Below are 26,611 nucleotides of genomic sequence, written 5' to 3' on the forward strand. Positions count from 1 at the left end.
TTGAGCTCTCTAATGATTATGTCTGCTCACTAACTATTTCTAGAAAGGCCAGGCCAGAGCTATCTATTCTGCAGATGCCGGGACTTACTCATCAGCTCTGGATAAATTTTTTTCTTTCTATGATCTCCTAGACCTATTACCTGACTGACACGCCCCTGTCTGTCTGGTGTTTCCATTGTATTATATTAGTTGTTTACTGTAATAGAAAGTGTCTCCTCATCAGCTGTGCTTTGCAAGCTGCTAGTGGTAGACCTTGGTTTTTAAACCACCCTGAAACTTCAAGAGCAGCTTGATTCAGGAGCTCAAATGGCCACGAGGTCCTTCTTCCCTTTTAAATTCTCTCTTCTCTAAATTATTTTGTTCTAAAGTTCTCTCTGGATCTAAGGTGAGTATATTTTATACTCCAAAGATTACACCTTATATACCCTTTAAAGCTCCAGATGAGTGTGAAAGAGATGTGAAAGGACTGCCATTGTGTGGGGGACACCTACAAAGGGACACAGTTTTAGGTGTTTTAGTATGTTATTTAGGATAACATTTCATACGCTAGGCCTTGGGGCACATGCCTTTGATCCCAGCACTTGCAAAGGAGAAGGAGCTAGATTGTAGAAAGTCTGAGGTTTGCCTGGGCTGCAGCTGGGTAGCCCTGTTCCTAAAACAAAAATAAAAAGGATAAGATTTAATAACAACCCCATCAGAGCATATGAGCAAGAGAGAGATGGTTCAAGATACTCACCTTACCCTGCTGATGGGACAGAAACTGGGATTGAACCCAAGGTATGTGTCACTCCAAATCCCACTGTCCAGAGCACAAATAAACAGCCAGCTACTGGAATGGTAGGAAAAATAAGCTGGAAGCAGTGAGAGAAGGAGAGGGGGAGGAGGGGAAGGGGAGGAAGAGGATGAGAGGAAGAGGGGAAGGGGAGGGGGAGGGAGAGAAGGAGGGAATCCTGATAATGCCCCTTCCAAACATTTTTTCCTTATTTCACCCTGAACTGGTACAGTGGGACAGAGAAGATGCTATGATCATAGCTTTTCCTCTCATCAATGCCCTCTTCCCTGTTAAATGCACACATGCTCACAGGTAGGAGGGCTGAGGGTGAAATATAGGTAAGTCTCAGGTAGAAAGCAGTGTGGGTTACAGCAGGTTTATATGAGGTGCACGCATCTACACTCAGAGCAAAAGACATTTTTCTGGCTTTAGTGGTGTGCAGTAAGTGGGGAGAACAGGGGAGGAGGTTAGAAATTAAGTAAGCTACTAAGAAGAAAGGAGTACACAGGCCAAGAGGCCAGATTTTACAGGGATGTGGGATCAGCTTTGGGGTTCAGGACAGAAGTCGATGGGAGGTCTTAAAGATTCCTGATACAGGCTTTGAGAAAAGCCGTTGTGAGTAAGGGACCTGAGGTGTTTTAAAATTATTTTATTTAAGATTTAACCAAATAAACATTTATATAGTACAAGTAGCATGAATCATCTATCCACCCGTACCTCATCCATTCAGTTCCTCAAATATAGATTAGTTTTCCCTTGTTCCCCCTGCTCTCTTCTTTCTCTATACAGAATCTTTTATATAGCCTAAGATGTTCTGGGACTTACTCCATAGTTCTGGCTATTCTCAAATCATAATAACCCTCTTGACTCAGTCTTTCAAGTACTGAGATTTCAGGTACGGAGCAGCAATCTCCAGCTTTCCATTCTCTGCAAATTTGTTGTTTTTTATTTTTATTTTGTATTTTATGTGTATGATTACATTGCCTGCATATGTCTGTGTACCATGTGTATGTAATGCCCACAGAGACCAGAAGATGGTGATAGATCTGTAACTAGAGTTACAGTTGGTTGTGAGCAGTTATATGGGTGCTGAGAATAAAACCCAGGTCCTCTTGGAGAGCAGCCAGTGCTCTTAACCCCTGAGCTATATCTCTTTTGTCCCTCATTTATCTTTTTAACACAAATTATTACATACTATCTATAAACTCTGCACTTAAAAACCCATATTACCACATTATTTACAATAGAAAATAACTAGAATAAACATTTAATCTTAGTTTGTTTTCCATTGCTGTAATAATTAACATGATCCAAAGCAACTTGGGGAAGGACAAGGTTTATTTTACCTTATACTTCTTAGTCACTGTCCTTTACAGAGACCCTCAATAACTCAAGGAATATCTTGGGGGCAGAAATGAAAGCAAAGAATAGGAAGAAGTGCTGCTTGCTGGCTTGCTCTTTATGGTGTGATCAGCCTTTCTTAATATAATCCAGGACCATTTGCCCAGGGGTGGCATTACTCACAGTGAACTGGACCCTCCTACATCAACCAGGAATCCAGAAAATACCCCATAGATATGCCCACAGGATAATATGATGGTGATAATTTGGAAAAATGTGTTATACAGTATAATATATTTGGCCTTCAACAAACAAACAAAAGATCTGTTATATGTGACAACATGAAGAACCAGGAGGGCATTGACTAAGTGAAATGATCCAGTGAATCCTCATTGGCTAAGTGAAATGATCCAATGGATCTTCATTGGCTAAGTGAAATGACCTTGTGGATCCTCTTTGGCTAAGTGAAATGACCCAGTGAATCCTCACTGGCTAAGTGAAATGACCCAGTGGAATGTTAATGATAATGATGGTGCTGGTGCTGCCTCTTAATCTGGGCAAGGAACAAATGAACTGTTGTGGCAGAGGGACATTGGAAAGACAATGGATTGAGGTTCCAGTCATGTGCAGAGAGTGATGTCAGGATATGAGGTGTGGGGATGGAGGGGGGTTCAGGAAGTTGGAAAAGCAGAAGCATTGGTCAGAGAGGGGGGGGTGTACCCATCACAAAGTGGTGAGGAAAAGAGGAAAAAGACTCAGGGAATCCACAGGCCACGTGATTGGAAAACATTTTGATTGTTGAAATGATTAAGTGTTAAGTCAGGAGAAACACTGAAACTCACAAAGAGATAAATGCTACATGACTCCATTTACATAGGTACATGCAGACTAAAGGAGTCACATTCAGGAAGACAATTTGGAGAATGCTGTTTGGGGAGTGTGAAGACAGAGATGTGGGTGTTTTTGGTGAGTTCAATCATGTTGCATAGGAGAGGCCTGGATATGTGTCATACCTGGTATTTGTGCCTGACAACATTGTATTGTATGGTTAGGAACTTGTGGGGAGAAGGATTTTATGTTGTTGTTTTTTTAAAAAATAAAAATAATACTTTAAAGAGTATTCTGTATAAGTATTTCACTGTTTAAATGCCCCATAATTCATTCATTTATTCCTTAACTGAATACTTTTGTCTTCAATCTAAATTTAAAAAAAACCATGGTTTTTGTGCTACATACCTGTACTCTCATCTCTTGGGAAGTGGAGGTGGGAGGATCGGGAGTTAAAGGTCATCCTTAGCTACATAGCAAGTCAGAGCCTGGCCTGGGCTACATGAGACTCTGTCTCAAAAAAGAAAAAAAAAAGGAAAGAGAGAAAATCTCTTAAACTGTTTATTTTATTTATGTATGTATGGTCTATGTGCATGTATGCCACATGTGTGTAGGTTTCCATGGGACACAGAAGGTGTCAGATCTCCTAGAGCTAGAGTTTCAGGCTGTTGTGAGCTTCCTGACTTAGGAGTTGTGAAGCAAACTCTGTTCCTCTGGAAGTGTGCTTTTATAAGCTCGAAGTCATCTCTCCAGCTCCTAAAGTTACTTTTGATTTCTGGACTGGATTTCCTTACTGATTATGCAGTCCGGAGTTGTGCTCCACCATCTACATAGACTAGTTTGTGTCTATCTCTAAGCCTTCAAGAATCATTTTATTTTATTTTATTTTTAAGGCTATATATCTGTGTGTGCCTATATAAGTATATATGTACATATGACTTCAGATAGCCATAGAGTTTAGAAGAGGGCATCAACCCCCCACCCTCCGCCCCAAGCTGGAGTTACAGGTGGTTGTGAGCTCCCTGATATAGGTCTTTTGCAAGAGCACATGCACCCTTAACTGCCTCTCCTTGATCAGAAGTCAATGTAACACTGAGATCAAGGCAGTATCTGAGACTCATGGATCTGTCTTTCCTCTGAAGCCAAGGACACTTTTCTACCATCCTTTACCAGGGGACATGGCCTACAGATAGACTTCTGTACAGATGGTATTCAAACATAACACAGTAATAAGACTATTCAATTTCCATTAAAGTATTTAATGCTAGCCTAGCTTCCCCAGACCCTGAGGGCTTGCCCATCCTTCATATTCTTCCTTGGAATTTCCCCTTTCACAGCAACATAAGATGTAGCAAGGAACAGCCATGTCCTGGCTTTACCACTAGGGTCAAAGTTTTAGGAAAGTGTTTACCCTCACTTTCTTCAGTTTCAAATACTTCAAATGCGTGATCTGATGAATGCGTTTGGGAAGCATTTCATGGATGGAAACTTATTTTCTATATCTGTGCCATTTCCAGGGCACTAAGCACACAAAATATCACACAGCTAGTATCCGCACACACTCATTTCATAACTGACTAGACCTAGAGAGAGCCAGCCTCTAGAAGCACATGTGCTCAACTAGCAGAAAAGTTTTCTTCCTTTGGGAAGGTCTAAGTGGTTCAAGAGTCTCACCTAACTACCCTGGTGAAAATCCTCTCTGCTCTGAAGGCCCATAGGCTCCACCCATGTTGCTTTTCCCAGAGGTGGAACAGACTCTTCCCAATGCCTGCTGGCCATTTCCAAAAGGATTCTCAATCAATAGCTGCCAGCACAAAGCAGTTTCATAAATGTTTGTATGGTAAATGAAGGACATAAAAATCAAAAACAAACTGCCTCCTTCTAAACTTTTTTGCAAACATAGTGTTTAAAGAAATGCAGCTCCTTCCCATCCAGCAGACCAACTTTAACTCAAAATTTACCACTTTCTTGTCCTCCGCACCTGCTTGCTGACTTACAAAGCTGCCAAGACTCAGGCATTCTTCACACTTTGCCTTCCTCTTGAACCAACCCCCTGACCCAAGGCTGGTTCTTATTGTAGCCTGGCTTTCACCCAGACTTGTCCCCAGCTGGCACCTTGCAGATCACCAACCAGGGTCTTGGTTTACTGGCAGCTCCGCCCTTCCACTCCCTTCCCAGGCTATGCTCCAACCTCAGCCCTTTTAGACTCCATCCCTGGCTCAGGCCCTCCGCCTGTGACCCCGCCCACGTATCCTCCCTCTGCCGCGTCGCCCCACCTCTTTGGTTTTGACTCCGCCCCTCATGCACACGCCCCTCTCCCCCCTTAGGCTTCAGCCTCTACTAGCAAGGGGCCATCCACCCACCCTCACCTCTGAGAGCAGCGGGGCGAGGTGCTCCAGTGGCACCGCGGGTAGGTCCCCGCAGAGCACCGTGCCACGAAGGCTGTGATTTCCCGGAGGCTCGGACCTAGTGCGCAAGAAAAAAAGCCCCTTGGCGCGAGCTCGGCTGGGCTCCGGTCCTGCGTCCAGACCGGGTCTCACCACCAGGCCCCCGGGCCCGGACCGAACCACCAGCAACGGCCGGGGATCCGAGGCAGCTTTGTGCTCCAGGAAGGCCTGCAGCAGCCGCCCCGCCTCGGCTGTGCCTGCGCAGCGCTCCCAGGTGCCCGCGGCCGGACGCAGGCTCCGAGCCACAAAAGTCCCCAGGAGCCGCAGCCTTGGGTCTCCAGGCTCCTCGTCCCCAGACTCCGCCAGCGCTGCCTGCTCCTCCGCGCCGGGCATCGCGTGTTGCCAGCTGCAGCGTCCGTTTCCCTAGCGACGGGGGTGCCAAGCTCTCCCGCCTCTGCTCTCCTTATATTGGGCACTGGACTCTAGCTCCGCCCCACTAAGTTAATAAGGTAGGCAGGGGCTGAGAAGGGGCGGGGTCGCGTCGTTGTTGCTGGGAAACTGTTGGAAGCTCTCACATCCAGGCTGATCTGGTAGACTAGACGTTCTCTGAAGACTGCAGCAAAGGCTTGCGTGGGGTTCTTTTGTCTAAGAGCAGATTAAAGTCTTTAGACGCCTCCTTACACAAACTGCATAGTTCTCTTACCCTGTCCTAAATATATAATTTAAAAAGTTAATCCTAATGCCAAACATAATACCATGAATGTAAGAAAGTTGAATGCAATACAAATTTCTTTTTCCAAGATAACAACTCAAACACTTTTGGAGAATGCTGTTGGATAGAACTTTTCTTTTTCCTTCAAATTATAGACTTAGAGAGACACACGACCTGTTGGTGACACAGGACTTAATTGTTTAATTTAAATTTGCAATTAAATAGGTATGTGTGTCTAGTAATCACTTCGAATGTCTCCTCTTCAGACATTTATAATAAATTACTGTAAAAATTTTCTCCAGTACCTTGTTCTGCCTGCACCTTCATTTGCCGAAAGGGCAACTGTGCGGGGCGATGTGATTCCATGGGAGTGACCCGAGGTCAATTCTTAAATGTTCTGAAGGGCTTGTAAATATGCAGTGTGCTCCCCTCTGACCTGGAAAATTATCACTCCTCATAGATTCAACCCTTCTCCATGATCAGAATCAACTACTTGGGTCTTTGTATGCATGTGTGAATGAAGGTGAAGGTTTGTGTGTAACAGGGAAATGGACACTCCGCAAGAGGCCTGCAGGTCTGTCAAAATCTCCTGTCTGCCTCTCCACTCTGATTGTATTACCTCCCAGGGACTGCGGGGTTTCTTAGTAAAATGAATGCTTACAAAAAGCTTCAAGGAATATTTACAGAGTGACACTTGTCAAAGGCAGCTTGGCTTAACAAGACTCCTCCCACCCCGACCCCAGGACAACACCAGTGCCTGGAAGCCATAATGATTGATTTCTCAATAACTGGGACCCAGGCATTCTGTGATGAAAATGTCTGTGTTAGAAAATGGATCTTTGTGTCTATAAAGAGTGTTTTATCATTGCTGCATTAAACAACAAGTGGAGCAATTATGAAGAAAGGGGCAAAATGAATCTGATAATTGATTTTTCCAAAAAGACATTGGGGAAAATAGAAATGTTGGAAGATTCTTACATATCTTAATTCCTTCCTTTCTCCCTTCCTTTCTTTCTTGTTTGCCTCCTTCCACCCTCCTTCCCTTCCTCTCTTCTTCCCTTCTTCCCATAAGGAGTGGTTATGCCATTTTGGGTGGCTGATCTCCAATGTGTTAATCGCTTATGTTTTAGAGAGTGGATTCATTTACTTCCTATGAGCTCTTCAAATAAAATTTGTACCCCTTTCACCCTGGCTTTGCTTCCCCTTTATCTTGTTTGTTCTCATACTCTAACATATATAAAAACTGAGTGAATGATGGAATGAGAAGATGTGTTATTTTGCAAGCACAAGGGCCTGAGTTCAACCTCCCAAGGGCCTGTACTAAAGCTTTGCATAACTGCGCATACCTTGGTGGTCAAGGACAAGTGGATCCTAAGAGCTCACTAGCTAGTCAGCCAGCAGTGAACTTCTGATCCACTGGAGAAATAAGGTTGAGAGCCATAGAGAAAGATTCCCCTACATCATGCTCTGACTGGTATGGGGCATATTGTACATATAAGCAAGTATGTGCACACATGTGCATGTACACAGAGAGAATGGATGAGTTCCTGAAGATATCTGCCTAAAGCAGACACCACCACCTGTTTTTGTTTCTCTATTGTGCACCTGTTCATTTTAGATATTGATTTTTTAAAAAACTCCTTGATAGGTGTTATTAAAAACAATTGATTTTTTAAAAATATATATTGAACAGGTGTAATGAGAAACTACCCCCCAAACCCAGGAGTTTAAAACACTAGTAAATACTTAACCCAGACATTTTGCAGTGGGTGAGAATTTTAAGAATGCTATGTCTTGATGGTTGTGGGTTAGAATCTTGAGATCTTGAGTTATGTTGAGGATAAAATAGCTCCCATTAGGAGCTCCATCAATCATCTGAAGGCTTGAGCAGGCTTGGAGTGTAACCTGCAAGGTGGCACACTCTCCAAACTGGCAGGTCAAGGTTGAATGCTAGCAGGAGACTTTTTTTTTAATTCATGGCCTTTTGGTTTTAATTTTTGGTGTGTGTGTGTGTGTGTGTGTGTGTGTGTGTGTGTGTGTGTGTTCCTAAGTACATACACACAACCTGGTCAGTCTGTCCATTGCTTGCCTGTACATAGATTTTAGGGCTGACCATTTGATATTGGATAACCAGTTGGTTTGCTTCCCTGGGGAAGACAGTTTCCCCTGCTCTCAGCAAGTCTTTGCCTGTAGTTCTTTGTCTAGTGTTGAAGTCTTGTGAGCTTTACTCATTAGCCTGTGTGTTGGCGAGGTCCTTGTTCAGGTATGGGGTTTATTTTTACCATTCTCCTTTAACTTTACACAAGTTTACTTCCATATACATACATACACACATACTATATATATGTATAGTGTGTATATATAAAATGTATATATATAGTGTATATGTATCTGTGTACACATACATATATATATTTATATAGTATACAATGAAAATAAATAAATATGTCTAGAACAGTTGCTCATGCCTATAATCCCAGCATTTGGAAGACTAAGGTAGTGTATTAGTCAGGGTTCTCTAGAGTCACAGAACTTATGGTAGTCTCTATGTAGTAAAGGAATTTATTGATGACTTATAGTCTGTAGTCCAACTCTCAACAATAGTTGTTGGCAGCAGCTGTGAATGGAAGTCCAAGGATCCAGCAGTTGCTCAGTCCCACAAGGCAAGCAGGTGAAGCAGAGCCAGCCTTCCTTCTTCCAATGTCCTTATATAGGTCTCCTGCAAAAGGTGTGTGCCACCACACCTTTAATCCCAGATGACCTTGAATTTATAGATCTTCCTATCTTAATCTTCTGGGATTCATAGCAACTATGACACCACACCTTTAATCTCAGATGATCTTGAACTCATAGATCTTCCAATCTTAATCTTCTGGGATTCATAGCCACTATGCCTCAAGATCTCCATGCCAAGATTCAGGTAGGAAACTTGTATCTCTCAGCCTCCAGATTAGGGCCACAGGCGAGCCTTCTAATTCTGGATTGTAGTTCATTTCAGATATAGTCAAGTTGACAACCAGGAATAGCCACTACAGGTAGAGTAACCACAGCCAAGGCCAAGACTAACTGGAGATACACAGTAAAGTCCTATCTCATAAGTAAACTTTCTTCTAAGAGAGTTGCCTTGGTCATGGTGTTTCTTTATAGCAATGTAACTGTAACAAAGACAATAAGGTAAACAAAATTTTTCTACTTAACCTTTTAAAGCTCTGAACAATATAACTTGAAAGTTGTACATATTGCTATTGTTAGACTATGGAAAATGATTTTCCTCAGACACCTGTGTCCATACTTGGGTATGCACCAGCTCTGGTGGCAGGGAGACATCTTATCTTTGAGACCTCTATTGAAGTAAAGTTGACTCTTTGATTGGGTCACAGAAAAGTACTTCAGGACAAACCAGAGTGACAGAAAATTTAGCAAACATTTAGACCAACAGTTATATAGAAAAAGGACAGTATATGACCCCAAGATGTGGGTGTGGAGTAACTGAGAGTCATGCTTATGTAGAATTATGATGGTTATGTGTACAATCTTGGAGTTTTAAAGTTACATTTCTCAAAGGGTATGATTATAGCACTATCTAAAGATCAAGTATTTAAATGAAGATTAGAGGTTTAAAATATGTGAGTTGGTTTAATTGTTGTTTTTAATTTTTTGATCATTTCATAAGTATATTTAAGGATTTTTGGTTATTTCAGCAACTATTGCTCTAAAGGTTAGCTTAACACAACCGAGAATGGGAAGAAAGCCTCAATGAAGGGTGTATATAATGAGTGGAGCTAAGGGCATGTCCATGGAGGATTTTCTCAGTTAAGTTCATTAAGCTCTAGAATACTGTGGGTAGCACCACTCCCTAGGTAAGGGGTACTGAACTGTCTAAGAGTGGAGAAATCAAGCTGAGCACAAACAATCAAGTGAGTACATATGCATTCATTTTCCTCTCCTCCAAGCTATAGATGTGATGCGACTAGCTGAAATCCCCACCTTGAGTTCCTCAGTGATGGACTATAATCTGGAATTATAAAATGCAATAATCTCCTCTAAGGATATAATAAGCAAACCATTTCAGTAAAGGCTAAAAGTTAAAAATGTGTGAGCCTTAGGTTATTTTCTGCCATAGAAACAGAAATCAAAGTAAACTTTTGCCTTCTCTCATACACTCCAACTCCTTCTGAGTATTTATCTTCACAAGAAGTTCTCCTTCACATGAAGTCCTTCTTCTACCATCATGTCTTTTGCTTGTTTGCATGAGCATGGGTGTAGGATTATTTACTGGCACACAGGTGACTTATGAGTGGTCATACCACTGAAGAAAATGGCTCCTCTTATCCCACAGCCATTAATGTCCATGATTGAATATTGACAGGGACCATCTTGTGCATGTGTCATGCAGGTTAGCACAACTGTAAGGAATTTATGAGTTCAATGGTCAAATGATGTTCCAGTGACAACCCTCCTCTCCAAATCCTAGCCATACATTCTTTTTGCTTCTTCTTTTTCCATATCTCCTGTGTCTTCAGAAAGGGGTGATATTGATGTGCTGTTTAGGGCTGAGCAGCCAACAGTCAAATATTCTCAGCATTTTGACCAACATGGAGTTTATTCTTCAATCATTATCTACTGCAGATGGAAGTTTCTGTGACCAATGCTAAGATAAGCTAAGTACAAACAGACAGTTGGAAGGAAATTTTACATCATGTCATCTTAGGAAAACACAAGTACTAGGTTCTTCTTTAAGGCCTATAACTTTCTGGCCGTGGATTGTTGACTAGATGTTTAGTGCCTTAAGTGGAGCAGGCCTCAGATCCAAACAAAAGGTAGCTGGTTGCTCCTTTAACAATCATTCTACTATTGTACCAGTAGGCATAGCATTCCTGGGAGGTTGATATTGTAGTTCACAGGGTTCACTGATGAATAAGACCGTTGATGCCCTTTCTCTCCAGCAGTGTGGAACATTATGAAAGATAGATAGCAGGAACGAAGCTCAGTCTCTACAGCATGCAATTATAGCATGTGGTGTATTTATCTACTAATGGACAGCTAAGAGGAATGACAATAACCTGTTTTCCTTTAGGGGCCTCTGGAACCTCCCTAACCAGCAACTCAGGGAAGCATTTACACACCTGGAACTAGAATTGTATTTACAAACATATGAGTTCTGGGAACAGTATTATAAACCCATGCACTATACCCACATTCAAGCTATTTAAAATTACATTCTTAATTGGATTTAAAATACTAAGGTTTATACAACTTTTCCACATATCTTTAGTTTCAGTTAATCCTCTTTTAACCCACTTATGCCCCCATTGTTCACCCTTGTCCCTGTTTAAACCTTTCCAACTCCATCTCTGCTTTTGAATCATTGATGTTCTATGCTCTCCCAATTAAGGGCCATTTATTTTTATCCCTTCCTCTAGTGGCTTCATAGCTTCTACCTGCACAACAAAGTAAACATGCAAATCTAAATATGTGAAGCTTTGATCCACATATGAGCTAACGTACAGTATTTGTTTTTCTGGGCCTGGCTTAACTCACTATGCATATTATAAGAATATTCTCTTCCAGTTCCATTCATTTCCTGCAAATTTCATTTTATTTCCATTGTAGCTAAATGGAATTCCACTGTGTACACATACCTCAGAGTCCTGATGTACTTACCTCACTATGGAGCAGCAGTGGACAGAGATATTCAAGTATCTCTGTAGTAGGATACAGAAACAATTGGGTATATGCTTAATAGTGATGTAGCTGAGTCACACAATCATTCTTTCCTTTTGAGAAACAGAACAGCATAACACAGTGGCTGAATTATTTTACAGTTCAACATCAAGCACATGTTCTCTTTTCTCTACTTCCTCACTAGCATTTGTATTTCTAATGAGGGCTACTATGCCTGTGGTGAGAAAGAATCCAAAAATCATTTTAAGTTGCATTTCTATGATAGCTAATGATGTTGAATAATTTTTAAATGTTTGTTAGTTATTTGTATTTCTTTTTAAAAACTGTGTTCATTTTTATAGCCTACTTCAGGTTAGGTTATTTTATTGATGTTTCTTATTTATGGATTTCTTTGTATAGTCTAGATATTAATCCTCCCTCAGATATATAACTAGTGAAGATTTTTGCCCATTCTGTAGGCTGCTTTTTCAGTTGATGGATGGTTTCCTTTTCCATACAGACACTCTGTAATTTGTTATACAGGCACTCTGCAATTTCCTGAGGTTCGATTCTGTCAGCTGTTGGTCTGATTTCCTGAGCATCCAGAGTTGTATCCAAAAGAGCCTTACCCATTCTTATGTTTTGAAGTGTTTTCCCTACTATCAGTTTGTTATAGATCTTACTCTAAAGTCTTCCATCGTATACTTGGAATTGATTTTTGTACAGAGTGAGAGATAAATATCTACTTTCATTTTTCTACATCAAGATATTCAATTTCCCCAGTACCATCTGCTTGAGAGGCCTGTCTGTTTGCCAATGCATATTTTTAGATTCTTTGTAAACGATCTTTGTAAATGATCTGCCTATAGCTTTGTGAATTTATACAAGTCTCCTGTTCTATCTCATTGATTTACATGTCTGTTTTTGTGCCAGCTACATACTGTTTTTATGACTGTGGCTCTGTAATATAACTTGAAAACCATAGGTGACAGCAATAGCATTATTACTACTCGCAAGTGCTCTGGCTATACAGGGTCTTTTGTGCTTCCATATGAACTTAAAACTTTCTAGTTTTGTAAAGAATTGTGTTGGAATTTGGTTGGGAAGTGTATTGAATCTGTATTTTGCCTTTGGTAGGACAACTATTTTCACAAAATTACTTGTAATCCATGAATAATAGAGGCATCGCCATCTCTAACACCCTCTTCAGTTTTCTTCTTTAAAATTTGAAAGTTGACTCTCTAGAGATCTTCACTTCCTTGGTGAAGCTTAATCCCAGGTGTTTTATTAACTTATTTTGTACTATTGGGAATGGGATAATTCCCCCTGATTCTTCACCTGTACTCATTGTGAAGAGTTGTTATGCCCTCTTAATGGGTTATATATTTAATCAGCAGAGAGTGCCTTTCTTTGTCTCTCCTGACTGGTTTTGTTTTAAAGCCTACATTTGTCAGATACTAGAATAGCAACATATGCTTGCTGCTTAGTTTTCTCTTCCTGGAATACCTTTTCCACCGTTTCCCCAAAAGATAATATTTGTCTTTGATGGTGAGGTGTGTTTTTTAGAAGCAGCAGACAAATGGATCCACTTTCTTTTTCTTTCTCTTTTTATACATTTATTTCAATTTATGTTTAAGTCCCTACCCTTCTGTGTGTGTGTGTGTGTGTGTGTGTGTGTGTGTGTACCAATGCATTCATATGCATGTTGGGCTCTGATGATGCCACTGCAGTACAAATCTTTTTGAAATTGCACTTTGTTTCTGATCTGTTGGGGGGGATTCTTAGCATATCTATTGCTGTCTGATCATTGGTTTTCAGATGTCCCCAAATTGTTCTCTGGAGACTATCACTGACCATGCTTGAGTGTTGTCTACCATCTGGAGTACTCTTGTTATTTTTCTTAAAGAATGTTTTTGGGGGTGTCTGTGTTAATCAGTCATTCTTTACTACAAAAAGTTTCTCTTATGCTAGATAACCTAATTTACTAATTTATGGGCATAATAATAGTTTATTAGGAGTCAGTTTAATACTATGCCCATTTAGTTAAACATAGAGACCCATAACTGGACAGGGGAAATAGGAACTGCAGAATGCTCAGCAATAACTGTGACATCTATATCATATCTGTTCCTCCAATAGATCATGATGGAATAGGGCTAAAAAGAATGTAAGAGACATAGATAGTAGATGACTGCAAGTAACAGTATTCTCTGGACACAACAAAGTACATATGATCTCACAGTAGTTGTGACAGCATGCACAAGACTTGTATAGGGTTGGTCAGGAGGAATAAAGCCCCACCCTGTCCCCACTAGCTAAGGAGCTACTAGTGGTTGATAGCTTTTGGAAGAGGGAGAGTCAGTTTTATTTAAGAGTGCAGCTCCTGTGAGTTGACCACACTTCAGTGACAGCAACACATCCAAAAGTAATATGAGCAACACAAACTAAACTGGGTGAGTTAGGTAAGGAAATGGGGTAAAGTTAGATGGGTGGGGAAGAGGAGATAGATCTAGGAGAAGTTAATGGAGTGAGTATAGTTAAAATACATTGTGTGAAATTATCAACTAATAAAATGATGACAGTTTTCTTTCAGAAATGGAATTAAAGTAGTTTTATGAAGTCACTGTTTAGATTTAGGGATGAGAGAAGGATGCTAAGATAGTAACACTCAAGGTTAGAACCATTCCAATCCTAAGGAGGCAGGATGTGTTTTAACATCCCAGTCTAAGACGTCTTTAGGAAAACACCCATTATCTCTGTAGGCAGTTGAGTTTTATCAGTTGTGTAAAAGTGTATTCAATCATGGTCAGAAGTAAAAATGAATCAGACTCCACGATGAGCGCTCTGTCTTCTTGTCTTAGGTACCTTTAGTTTTCTGTTTTCTATTCTGCTTCATGGACAACTGCCTTGTTCATAAGTGTGCCTCTCTTACTGGTGGTAGGGGTCTGGGCAAGGTGGTTCTCAGTTCTAGGCTTCTTATTTAAGGATTTGAAATAGAAGCCAACAAATTTGTAGAAATAGTGAAGAAAGCTTATTTTAAGAAAAAAATAAGAAGACTCTGAGAGGGAACACATGAGTAAGATACTCAAAGGCTCTAGGTCACAGTCTGGGGTGTAAGGGAAAAAAAGAAATGGTTACGAGCTGTGTAGTTGAGTCTTCTGTTTTGACTGATAGGAATACTGGCTGGTTTTGTGTGTCAACTTGACACATTCTAGAGTTATTACAGAGAAAGGAGCCTCCCTTGAGGAAATGCCTCCATGAGATCCATCTATAAGGCATTTTCTTAATTAGTGATCAAAGGAAGAGGGCCCACCCATTGTGGGTGGTACCATCTCTGGGCTGGTAGACCTGGGTTCTATAAGAAAGCAAGCTGAGCAAACCAGGGGAAACAATCCAGTAAGCAGTACCACTTCATGGCCTCTGCATCAGTTCCTGGTCCAAGATCCTACCCTGTGTGAGCTCCTGTCCTGACTTCCTTTGGTGAACAGCAATGTGGAACTGTAAGCTGAATAAACCCTTTCCTCCCCAACTTTCTTCTTGGTCATGATGTTTTGTGCATGAATACAAACCTTGACTAAGAGAATAGGTTAGGTTTCTTCCCATAATGCATCTGGTTTTAATCATATACATGCTCAATTATGTGTAGGCATGAGATGGTAAATAGATGCTCACTAAAAGTTTGGACTGGGTCAGCCTTTCTTGTTTTCATACCCAGATACATTAGGGATAGATTCAAATAGAATCTGTCTGACTTGACTTGTTAGAGACAGAGAAACACACAACTGTTAACAGATTGGTGCTTATGAAGCCTGATGTAGAATTGGGTTTGAGAGAATTTAAGATAGTTAGATGTACTGTTTTGGAGTAATGCATGTGTATAGTACATACAGATAAAAAGCTGGATTTCTGAAAAGGCATTGTTCCTGTACATAACTAAGATTAAATAGAGTCTTGGGAAAATAAACTGTCTCAACAATATGCCTGCGTCAACTCTACCAGCTCTTCATGAAGCTCAGGAGAAGGGTTGTGAGTTCAAGCCTAGCCTGATCTATAGAGTAAGTTAAAAGTCAGCTTGCAACTTAATAAGACTCCTCTTCAAATAAAATGAAAAGGCAGTTAGGGGGACATGTTTTAGCAGTGTACTTAGCATGTGTGAGAGATCCTGAGTTCAATCCCCATTACCGCCCATACAGAGGTGTGCTTGTGGAAGAAGGGTAGAGTCCCCTCTTGTCTCTCAATACTTCAACCTATAATAAACCCCCTTTCCTAATGAACTCCAAGTGTGCATCATACCAACTGCCCCCAAGTTCTTCCCTGTGATGTAAGTCAACATCTCATGTGAACCCAAGGAGAATTCCCAGACTGTTCCTTCGCTTCCAGATTATGTCTCTACTGCAGAGGAAACCTTGGTAGAGATGCTGAACTTAGTTTATGGGAGAAGTCGAAAGCTAGCTTGATGTTTGTTTCTTTGTAGGTAATGTGTTGAAAGTATCTGGATATTTAAGTGTATGTGCGTATGTGTGTGTGCGTGTGTGTGTGTGTGTGTGTGTGTGTGTGTGTGTGAGAGAGAGAGAGAGAGAGAGAGAGAGAGAGAGAGAGAAATTTATAATATTTTGGGTCAGAAATAAAGCCTGTTTGATGGCTTTTGGCCCCAAATTTAAGAGCATATTCAGTTCTCACCTACTAGTGTTTCTCCTCAGCTAGAGGGGTTATTCTATGGGGTGTTTTGTATTTCCCATTTTGACTCCCTGCTTTGGTTTTTCTGGTAATGTAAGCAGATAGAATGTGCTGACAGTTATGTGTAGGGAATACATCGTGCCTCCATGTTGTCCGATGGCTCTCTATCCTGTGAGTTAGCAACACTCTCTGGGGAGCATAGATTCATCCTCAAACATTTTCTTGACTCTGAGTCACTTTTAACACAAATCAGAGACAATAGCTGTGATAGCCACACTATTAATTTTCTTATATTGCAATAGCAAAGCACACAGAGGGAGAGAAAGCTTCTCATTGCTGTGCATGTGTGTTTTAATTCTGAAACTTGGCTTTGAATATACAGGACACAGTAGGCAAACTAAGAGATTATCTAAGTAAATCAAAGACATGGACTACACTAAACAGATTTCCTCACAAAGAAGATAGAAGAGCCTTTTCTTTTTTGTTTATTAGATATTTTCTTTATTTACATTTCAAATGATATCTCCTTTCCCAGTTTCCCCTCCGAAAAAAACCCCTGTTCCCCTCCCCTCCCCCCGCTCCCACCAATCCACACTCTCCTGCTTCCTAGCCCTGGCATTCCCCCCACACTGGGTCATAGAACTAGAAGAGCCTTTTCTGAGATACAGAAAGAGTTTGGGGAAACAAAAGAGGAGGCTTGTAATCCCAGGGGTGTGGAAGCTAGGGAAAGGTGGGAAGTTTGAGGTCGGTGTAGGATATGGACAGTTCAATGTCATCTCAAGCAACTCAACAAGAACCAGTCACAAAAGAAAACATAATTTAAAAGGCACGTGGAATATTGCTCAGTGGTGGGATACTTGTCTAGAATGCCCAGATCTCTGGTTTGATTGACAGCAGGACAACAAGTAAAGAAACAACAACAGTGACACACCTTGGGCAAAGCTGTGGCATTATTTCAGGTAGGTCTAGGAGAAAGGAAGGTGTGTCAGTGATGGCAGAAATACCCTGGTGTCCAGCAAAATGTGACACCTGGGCTGGGCTTCCCCAGAAAGTCAGGAAAAGCTCCAGGCCTTCATGCAATGCAAGCCTTGGTGTGTGAGGCAGCAGGGACAGGACTAAGGATAGGGACTGGAAAGCGTCTTGATGATTGCCATGCCCAGTCCTGCAACAGTGACAGGAGCTGAAAGCTTTTACAATCTTTGTAGTCAGAAGGAAGAGAGCATTACACCAAGGAGACAGCATACATAGCTATGTTGCTTAGAGGCATTCCTAGCTGAGAACATAAAGCCTACACAAGGCCAGATACAATCGCACATGCCTTTGATCCCAGGGTAGGAGAGGATGAGGCAGGAAAATTATAAGTTCTAGGTTAGTCTGGGCTACAGAAAAACAATACTGTGTCACATCAATCAGCAAACAAATAATTAAGTGTATAAAATGTCTTTTCAGCAAGGACAAAGCACAGTTGTATACCAAGTGACCACTCCCCACCCCCCATAGCTTGGTCATGTATAAGCTGCCCAGGATCTAGAAACACCTCTACCCCGCACACACAGAGTGACTAGTTAATTGGGCCTGTGGGCCTGGCAAACCGTTCCCTGAAGCCACTGGATACAGGTGGGAAGGATTAGTGTTATTCTGCATGTGACAGAGAGTTTAGCATTGAAACTAGAATTTACAGGAGCACAGAAAGCTGAAAGGCAAAGACTAGAGTGGTACCTGATCAGAACAGCAGCTCACTGCCCTGGAAAGGGTGAAATAGCTTAAATCTGTGGAGGAATGTGGGAAGCCAGAGCACCTTGTGTCAGAACACCAGCTTCCAATCAGAGAGACATTCAAAGCATGTCTACCAGAAACATGAAGGGAGTTCCTAGAAGTGGTCACTCTGTCCCCAGGGAACATGAGCAGAAAAGGCATAAGATGAATTTCAGATAAGCAATGGAATAAAAATATTAGTAATATCCAAACTATTATAGAAAATGCATAGCGAAGTGAGGGCAGACTTAATAAAAAAATACCGCTGTTGGATTTTTTTTTTTTTTTTGGCTTGGTTTGCTGGCGTTTCAGGAGAAGGTCTCGCTGTGAAGTTCTGGCTGGTCTGGAAATTGCTATGAAGACCACGCTGGCCTGGAACTTATGGTAGTCTTCCTGTCTCAACCTCTCAGGTCCTGGGATTGCAGGAATGAGCCATTATGCCTGGCTTGCCCTTCTGTTTGGAGATAAAATTTCCCTATGTATCCTAGACTGGCCTTAACATAACAGATGTGAGCTATCATGGCTAGCCACAGATCCTATGCTCTTCTAGTAACTGTTGGATAGTTTTTGTTTAAGAAACTCTCATCCCATAGGCCCCTAAGTACACCAGCCCTATTTCCAGAAAACTCAGCTCCCAGATCTGCCTGAAGCAGGTGTCTTGGTTCATTTTTTATGTCTTGTTCCCAATCAACAATGCTTGATGTTCATTGAATCCCATTCGGACAGTAGAGCCAGACAGATGTTTGGTTTGAATGTTGAGGTAAATGAGGCTATTTTCAAGTGGCTTTGAACTTGGGAGTACAGAGAATGAAGCTTGGCAGCCACATGGGCTCCAAGCCCAGGTAAGAGGGTAAGAGCTATCTGAAAGTGGAGCTCAGAGAATGGAAGGGAGCTGAGAGATGGAAAAGAGGAAGTGAGTCCCCATGACATGGCTTGGGCTCTAGATCTATCACACACACACACACACACACACACACACACACACACACACACACACACACACACAACTTCTTTGTATGAGCATGCTCTATCCCAGTAGACATGCTTCAGTTTTGTCTATTAAACGAGTGTAGCAACTAATACATAAAAAAACAAAATTACAGATGTTTATTGGTGAGCCAGGAAGAGTCCTTCAAGGAAACACTTGAGTAAAAACACAAAGAAGCCACTTCCTGGGTTATTTCTGTAGTGTGAGGGGGTTTTAATCCTTTCAGTTAACACATAAAAGCTGCCGATCATAGGCAGGACCCTCAGTTTTCACCCTGCTTTTGAATGAAAGCAGTGCACCAGAAATTAATATGGGCAGATTTTCCTGCATTAACTCTCTGCTCTATGTTTAATTCCCAAAAGGGTGAAAGAAATACTCACTTAATTAAACCTGCTAAACAATAATAGTCCTACTTACCTTCACATACACTTGTCTTGCAGAAATATGTGATGAAGAGTTGATGAAGCTATTTTTAAAACTGAGTTCCACATACTACTTAATTATAATCATCTATAGAGTGTAACTTGCATTTTACACCACAGGATACGGGTGGGCAGAATCAGGAATGCCGCAGTGCAAACACACTTTCTTGGCTCTTTCTTCTGACAATTGTGGGAATTCTTTGGCTTGGGGTGAACTTTAGTTCTTAGACGAAGCCCCCATGGTTTTAAGAGAAAATTAGACTTCTTGCAGATCTATGGAGCCAGTTTTTTTTTTTTTTCTGGTGGTACGGAGCTTATAAAGTTACGTGACACATATTCATTTGTGAATGCAATTTGAAAAATTGTTTAGCTTTGAGCTGGCCAGAGTGGATCACATTATTTCCAGGGCACAGTGGGACAGTGTTCATGGAGAGGAAGTCTCCAGCAGTTACAGGTAAGTTCTGTTGGTGTGTGTACCTTTCTCTGCTCAATGCAGCTGCAGCTTAAATCACCTGGGAATATGTTCATGTATGACCATGGGCTGGGTCTGTCAAAGGTTGCACATGCTTATTCACAAGGCCCTGGGCCTGGAAAATGATCACTCTACCCTATCTCAGAATATCTCAGAGCCACTATTAGGGCCCAAACCTGGGCATCTGTTTGGAAGATCTCAAGGTGACTCCATTGCATGCCAAGGTAGAAAACCACTAGTGGAATGAAAAGATCTTTCTTCTCTAGGAAGAAGGGGAGGCACTTAGATCCTTTTTTCTATTTTTCTTTTTTTCAACCACATACAGAGGAGCTGGAGAGATGGCTCCATTAATAAGAGCACTGGCTGATCTTCCAAAGGATTCAGGCTTGATTCCCAGCACCCACACAATAGCTCATAGCTGTCTGTATCCCCAGTTCCAGAGGATCCACTGCCCTCTTCTGGAATCTGCAGGCACTGCATATACATGGTGTACAGACATACATGCAAGCAAAACACCAATTAAATACACACATAATTTCTATTTGGCAATAATATAGGAAAAATGCAAAGAAAAGACAAAAGCAAGAGGCAAGTAATGGCATAAATCCAATTGGGAACACACTCTGAATCCAATCATTAATAATAACAGATGTTTGCCTCCTAACAAGGCAGTGACTATATACCAAAACTCAGGAAGAACACCCCCACCCCACCACACACACACACACACACACACACACACACACACACACACACTGCTGGGAATTTAAAAAGGGCCCTATGCATGGTAGACAAAGCACTGTGAGCTGCTTCCTATAACTCTCTCTGTTTCCTCAACTATTCTTATTTATATGAGCCTAGAAATGTGACAAAGTCACTTAGCATCATTCTTTTCCCTTTGAGATCTCTTCAGATTCTAGGATCTGGGGTTGTGGGTCAGGTGTAGAGAGCATATCTAGTGAGTATAGTGATGGAGCTCATTGGCACAGATTTGTAATTTCGGTTTCTCTGGACACTGAGAAAGGAAAATCCTAAGCTTGAGGCCTTCATGGGCAAAAAAAGGAGGAAGAAGAAGAGAAGAAGGAGGAGGAAGAGGAGGAGGAGGAGGAGGAAGAGGAGGAAGAGGAGGAAGAGGGCTGGGATATATGATTCAATGGTGGAATCGTAGCCTATGATCGTGAAAACCTTGGGCTCAATTCCCAGAGGAGAAGGGGGGGGGGTTCCTTAGGTCCAGAGGCCATGTCCGAAGTGAAAACTTGTAAGCTTTGAATTAGAGAGCTAAACATAGCCTTAAAGAGACTGGGGACAGAATTATAATCTCTCCTTTGCTCAAGGACTAGAGTCCTTGTTCCTAGAGTAGTTCTTAGCAGGCATACAGCAGCAGCAGCAGCAGCAGCAGCAGCAGCAGCAGCAGCAGCAGCAGCACCCATAAACTCTATAGAAACACAAATTTTTGGTACCTAACTCAGCCCTGCTGAGAAGGAAGCTCACATGTTTTCAGGTAATTTTGAAGCATGCTGATGGCATTTGTTAACCAGGCTCCATAGAGAAGGACTCCATGGTTCCCTTCTCATAGATTCCCTCTTTAGTAAAGCAAGATCTTTAAGCTTATGAGCTCACACCTTGGTGGAGACCAACAGTGAGTCACATAAATAAACCCACCTGCTGCAAGACAGCCATCCCACACCACCACTCCCACCAAGTATATGTGACTTTTATTTAACTAAAAAAGACAATCTGCATGAAAACCAGCAAAGGCTATGCAGTCAGAGCTTGACCTCCTTGGGGAGCCAGCTTCATAGCTTGTATTTGGGGGATACTCCAAGGCAGACAAAAGCAGGATACAAATGTGCTGTGTCCCGATCAAATGGTACAGGTTTGAAGAAGCTGGAGTTGGCCTGCCTAGCAGTGGACCATCTCTGTGACTGGGTGGAATGCAGAATTGACTTTCTCTGCATTATTTTAAAATTGGGAGTCAGAGAAAAATTAGGGAAACTCAGTTATTGATTGTGATGGTTCATTTTGTACATGTCAACTTGACTGGGTTATAGGATCGTTGCATAAATAGCTAGTAAGACATTATTTCTGGGAGTTTCCAGAAGAAATTAGCATTTAAATTGGTGGGCTGATTTTATGAAGCAGATGGCCCTCCCCATGTGGGTGTGTATCATCCAATCTGTTGAGGGCCCGAAGAGAACAAAAGGTAGATGAAGGTTGAATCAACCCTGCCTAACTGCATGAGCTAGGACATTGGTCATCCAGCCTTAGCACACCTGGTGTCCAGACCTCAGATCCTGCCAGAATCTATCCCAGTTGCTCTGTGACTCTCAGGCCTTCTAACTATGACACTGACTTTCTTAGGTCTTCAGATGGCAGATGGTAGGTTTGTTTCTCTAGGGAACTCTGACTGATACAGGAATATGAAGTAATAGGGGGAATTTTGTCTTCTTGCCCGTTCCCTCCCATGATCCTAGTGCTGAAGCAGGCAGAGGCAGAAATCTGTGGGGACTTAAGAAGAGAGCTGGGAGAACCAGTACAGGAAACTCTAGGCACTATTTATTGAGCTGCAGGGTTCGAGAAGTTATCTGTGGGAGTTCCAGAGAGTCTGCTCCGAGAGTTGGGAAAGCTGCCAAAGGCATCCTAGGGGTATGGAGTGGAGTGTGTACAGGACTCGAGAATTTCCTCTGTGGAATTCCTGTTCTTGGCAAGTAAGCAGGATGGAGGGCTTTGCTGAAATGTCAGTGCTTTAGTGGAAAGCCCTTAAAGCAATGTTTGATAAAGAACAAAAATACTGGGCTGGAGAGAGGGTTCAGTGGTGAAGGACATTTGTTGCCCTTGCAGAAGACCCAACGTAGCTCCTAATACTCACATCAGTGGCTTACCTAAAGCTTCAGCTCCAGAGTGTCTGATGCCCTCTTCTGGTCTCTACGGCTATTCACACACATGGTATATACTCTCATATACAAAATGGATAAGTAAAAATAAGAGTCAACTTTACAAAATAATAAGCATACTTTTCTATCCTATGAAAAAATGAATAAACATCAAATTTATATAGAGTTGCTTGGTAGGTTTCGAGTTTCTGCATGTATTTGTTTTTGTAGTCCCTAGTACCAGGAAAAAATTTTCATTGGGAACAACCTTATGAGTATTATGAATACCCTCCATTTTATAGATGACAAACAGCCCCGAGGTGAAGCTACTGCTAGTATAGTTGAGCTGTTACTTGGTGCTGTGGACAATCTGTTTCTCATGTCTGGGTGTCTAAAGGGTTGTATGTGTCTGCACTTGGAAAAAGTATGGGTGTGAGGAAGACTTCTCACACAGTGGGCAGTATTCATTAGTCTCTGTAGGAGACACTGTCTTGTCTTTGCTAAAAGTAAGTACAGCACAGGACTGAAGAGCCTGTGAGAAGGCAAGGAACTGGAGGAGACCAAAGAGGATTAGACAACAAATGTATTCTGGATTTATTTATTTCAAGTGTACAAATCGATGAATTCTAGAATGTTTATATGTCCATGAAACCATTCATGTAATAAAAATAGTGCATGACTCTACACCTCATGGTTGCTTCCTGTTCCCAGAAACAAGTGTGTGTTGTCTGTCTTTCTGGACAGTTGCCATCTTCTATAATTTAGTGCATAATGGGATCAAGCTCTGTGCTGAGTGCCGGCCTCACACTTAGGTCAATGACCTTGAGACTTGTCCATGTGATTTGTATTTCTGGGAAGTACATCATCATTTGGGTTAGACACAGACACTTTTGAGCATTTCTTCATTAACAAACATTTGAGATATTTCTAGCTTTTAGTTAATGCATGTTTTATAAACAAGTTTTAAAAATTATACTTATTGTGTGTGAGCGCATGTGTGTGCATGCACACATGTGGAAGTCAGATGACTTGTGGTGTCAGTTCTTTCCTTCTATCATGTGGGGGATGAGGATTGAACTTGAGTCTTCAGAATTGGTGGCATGCACTTTTTTGCCCACTGTGCTACCTCTGCAGCCGTGCATAGAAGTTTTTGTGAGCGCACATTTTTACCTCTTCTGGGTATATTCTGAGGAGTAGAATATCTGGATAATAGTATATGGGTGGTTTTTTTCTTTTTTTTTTTTTTAATTAGATGTTTTCTTATTTACAGTATCTCCTTTCCCAGGTTCCCCTCCAAAAAAAAATAAGAAAAAAAATAAAACAAAAACAATCCCGTTTCCCCCCCCCCCATCCCATCCCCTCCTGCTTACTGGCCCTGGCATTCTCCTACACTGGGGCATAGAATCTTCACAGGGCTAAGGGCCTCTCCTCCCATTGATGACCGATGAGGCCATCCTCTGCTATATATATGCTGCTGGGGCCATGAGTCCCCCCATGTGTACTCTTTGCTTGGAGTTTTAGTCCCTGGGAGTTCTGAGAGTAATAGTTAGCTCATATTGTTGTTTCTCCTAACGGGCTGCCAACCCTTCAGCTCCTTGGGTCCTTTCTGTAGCTCCTTCACTGGGGACCCTGTATTCAGTCCAATGGATGGCTGTGAGCCTCTACTTCTGTATTAGTCAGGTACTGTCAGAGCCTCTCAGGAGACAGCTATATCAGGCTCCTGTCAGCCAGCACTTGCTGGCACCCACAATAGTGTCTAGATTTCATGACTGAATATGGGAAGGATTCCCAGATGGAGCAGTCTCTGAATTGTCCTTCCTTTAGTCTCTGCTCCATAGTTAGTCTCTACAACACCTTTCATGGGTATTTTGTTCCCCCTTTAAAGAAGGAACTAAGTATCCTCACTTGGTATTCCTTCTTCTTGAGTTTCTTATGGTTTGTGGTTTGTACTTTGTGTATTCCGATCTTCTAGGCTAATATCCACTTATCAGAGAAGAAAGATGATTGGCCTGCTGTAGCCAGCTTGGAGCTGAGCTAATTTTCACTGTCTTTGGTGTTCATATTTCATCTTATTCTGCAAGAAAAGCAGACAGTCCTTGGGGAAGGCACTGCATTTGGGGGGCTGAGCTATACCTGTTTCTTCAGGTAGAGCTTATGCCTTCCCACTTAAGACTGATTTCATCCCCTCTTAATGGACCAAATAGACATAATATCAGGGTAAAATTAAAAACAGCCTATGAAGTATGTTTTTCTAAAGGCAATAGTAATTGGTTTATGATGAATATAGCAGGGAATTTAGGGAACTGCTTGGCTCTTTCGTAAGAAGGTCACTGCCCACCAGTCTCCTCTGGCCCCTAACTCAACAGTTCCTCACCCACAAAGAAAAGACTACTATAAGAAAAGAAAAAGTCTATTTGACAGTCATAGCAGCACTGTCCTGGAACACGAGGAGGGCCAGTGGTAAAGGTAGATAATGACAGACTTTGCTTCTCAAAAGCAGTTATACAAGACAGGTCCTTCTTTTTAGAAGGAGCCTCAGCCAAGAATGGCTAGGAACATTTCGCTGCTCTTTTGCAAGGGGTGTGAGGTGTTGTAGCTAAAAGTGCCTCCTAGTCCCATTCCATTCAAAAATTAAAAGAACAAATATCTTTGTTTCCATTAAAATGTAATATATGTTCATTATAAAACATTAGAAAACACATAAAAGTAAAACTATTTCAAAAACTACCTACACTCACTATCATAGTTAGTAATTTGGGGAATTTTCTTCCCAGTCATTTTGTGATACACACATTTATTATGTACACTCATATATGTTTTCAATATTACATATACCAGTTATTATATGAGAAAAGTAATGTATGTTTCTAGAAAATTGGAAACTATAGAAATTTTTAAATTAAGTTGTACATATTGGATAGATTCTCACCACCTAGTGGATATGATAATTGATTTGCTAGTATTTTTTTTATACAAGAGCATTGAGTCTAGATTTTCAAGCATTGTACATACCATAATAATCATAATCAGATATGGAAAGGGATTTGTAAGATATATTGTCTGCTGCTAACCATTTTATTAGTCTACATTTGAAACAAACAAATAAAAAAAACCAAGGATGCATAGCGTGACGGCTGTTCTTGGTTGTCAGCTTGATTACATCTGGAATTAGATAATACACAACTGGCTGAGCATACCTGTGAGGGAGTTTTTTTCTTAATCAAATCATTTGACGTGAGAAGACCCCCTTTTGATCCAGGTCTTTTGAGATAGCAAGATCCACCTTTAATTTGACTATATAAAGAACTTGGAAAAAGGAAGATGAATCTCTCTCTGCCTGTTTGCTCTCACGCTCAATGGCAAATCCATTCCTTCACTAGCATTAGAGTTTACTTCTTTGACATTCTCCCATATATTGAAGACCAACTGAGGCATTCAACCTTGTGGACTAAACAACTATTGTATTTTTGAAATGTTTGTTAGTAAACATTCACTGTTAGACTAGATGGACCATAGCTTGTAAGCCATTCTAACAATGGCTTAAAATATATAATATGAATATATAATTATATGCTATATAAAAATATTTATTTTATTATATATATATTTTATTAGTATGATATATTTATATATATTTTATTAGTATGATATATTTATAATACTATATATGTATATTTATAACACACAATATATAAATATATGTTTTATATAATATATTTT

The 26,611-nt window shown here is 41.1% G+C and overlaps 1 protein-coding gene and 1 long non-coding RNA gene across 2 annotated transcripts in view; one reads left to right on the forward strand and one right to left on the reverse strand.

The window, feature by feature from the left end:
* Dnah9 (dynein axonemal heavy chain 9) overlaps positions 1–5,788 on the reverse strand; it is a 335,545-nt gene extending 329,757 nt beyond the window's left edge. The window contains exon 1 of the mRNA XM_031353939.1: positions 5,311–5,788. Coding sequence (XP_031209799.1) covers positions 5,311–5,721 — 411 coding nt within the window. The 5' untranslated portion in view covers positions 5,722–5,788. The remainder of the gene's footprint in view (positions 1–5,310) is intronic.
* Positions 5,678–26,611, forward strand: part of LOC116078605 — a 97,383-nt gene continuing 76,449 nt past the window's right edge. Inside the window, exon 1 of the long non-coding RNA XR_004113605.1 lies at positions 5,678–5,837. This is a non-coding gene — a long non-coding RNA (uncharacterized LOC116078605). The remainder of the gene's footprint in view (positions 5,838–26,611) is intronic.

The sequence above is a fragment of the Mastomys coucha genome, unplaced genomic scaffold (genome assembly GCF_008632895.1).
Source record: "Mastomys coucha isolate ucsf_1 unplaced genomic scaffold, UCSF_Mcou_1 pScaffold5, whole genome shotgun sequence".
NCBI lineage: Eukaryota > Metazoa > Chordata > Mammalia > Rodentia > Muridae > Mastomys > Mastomys coucha.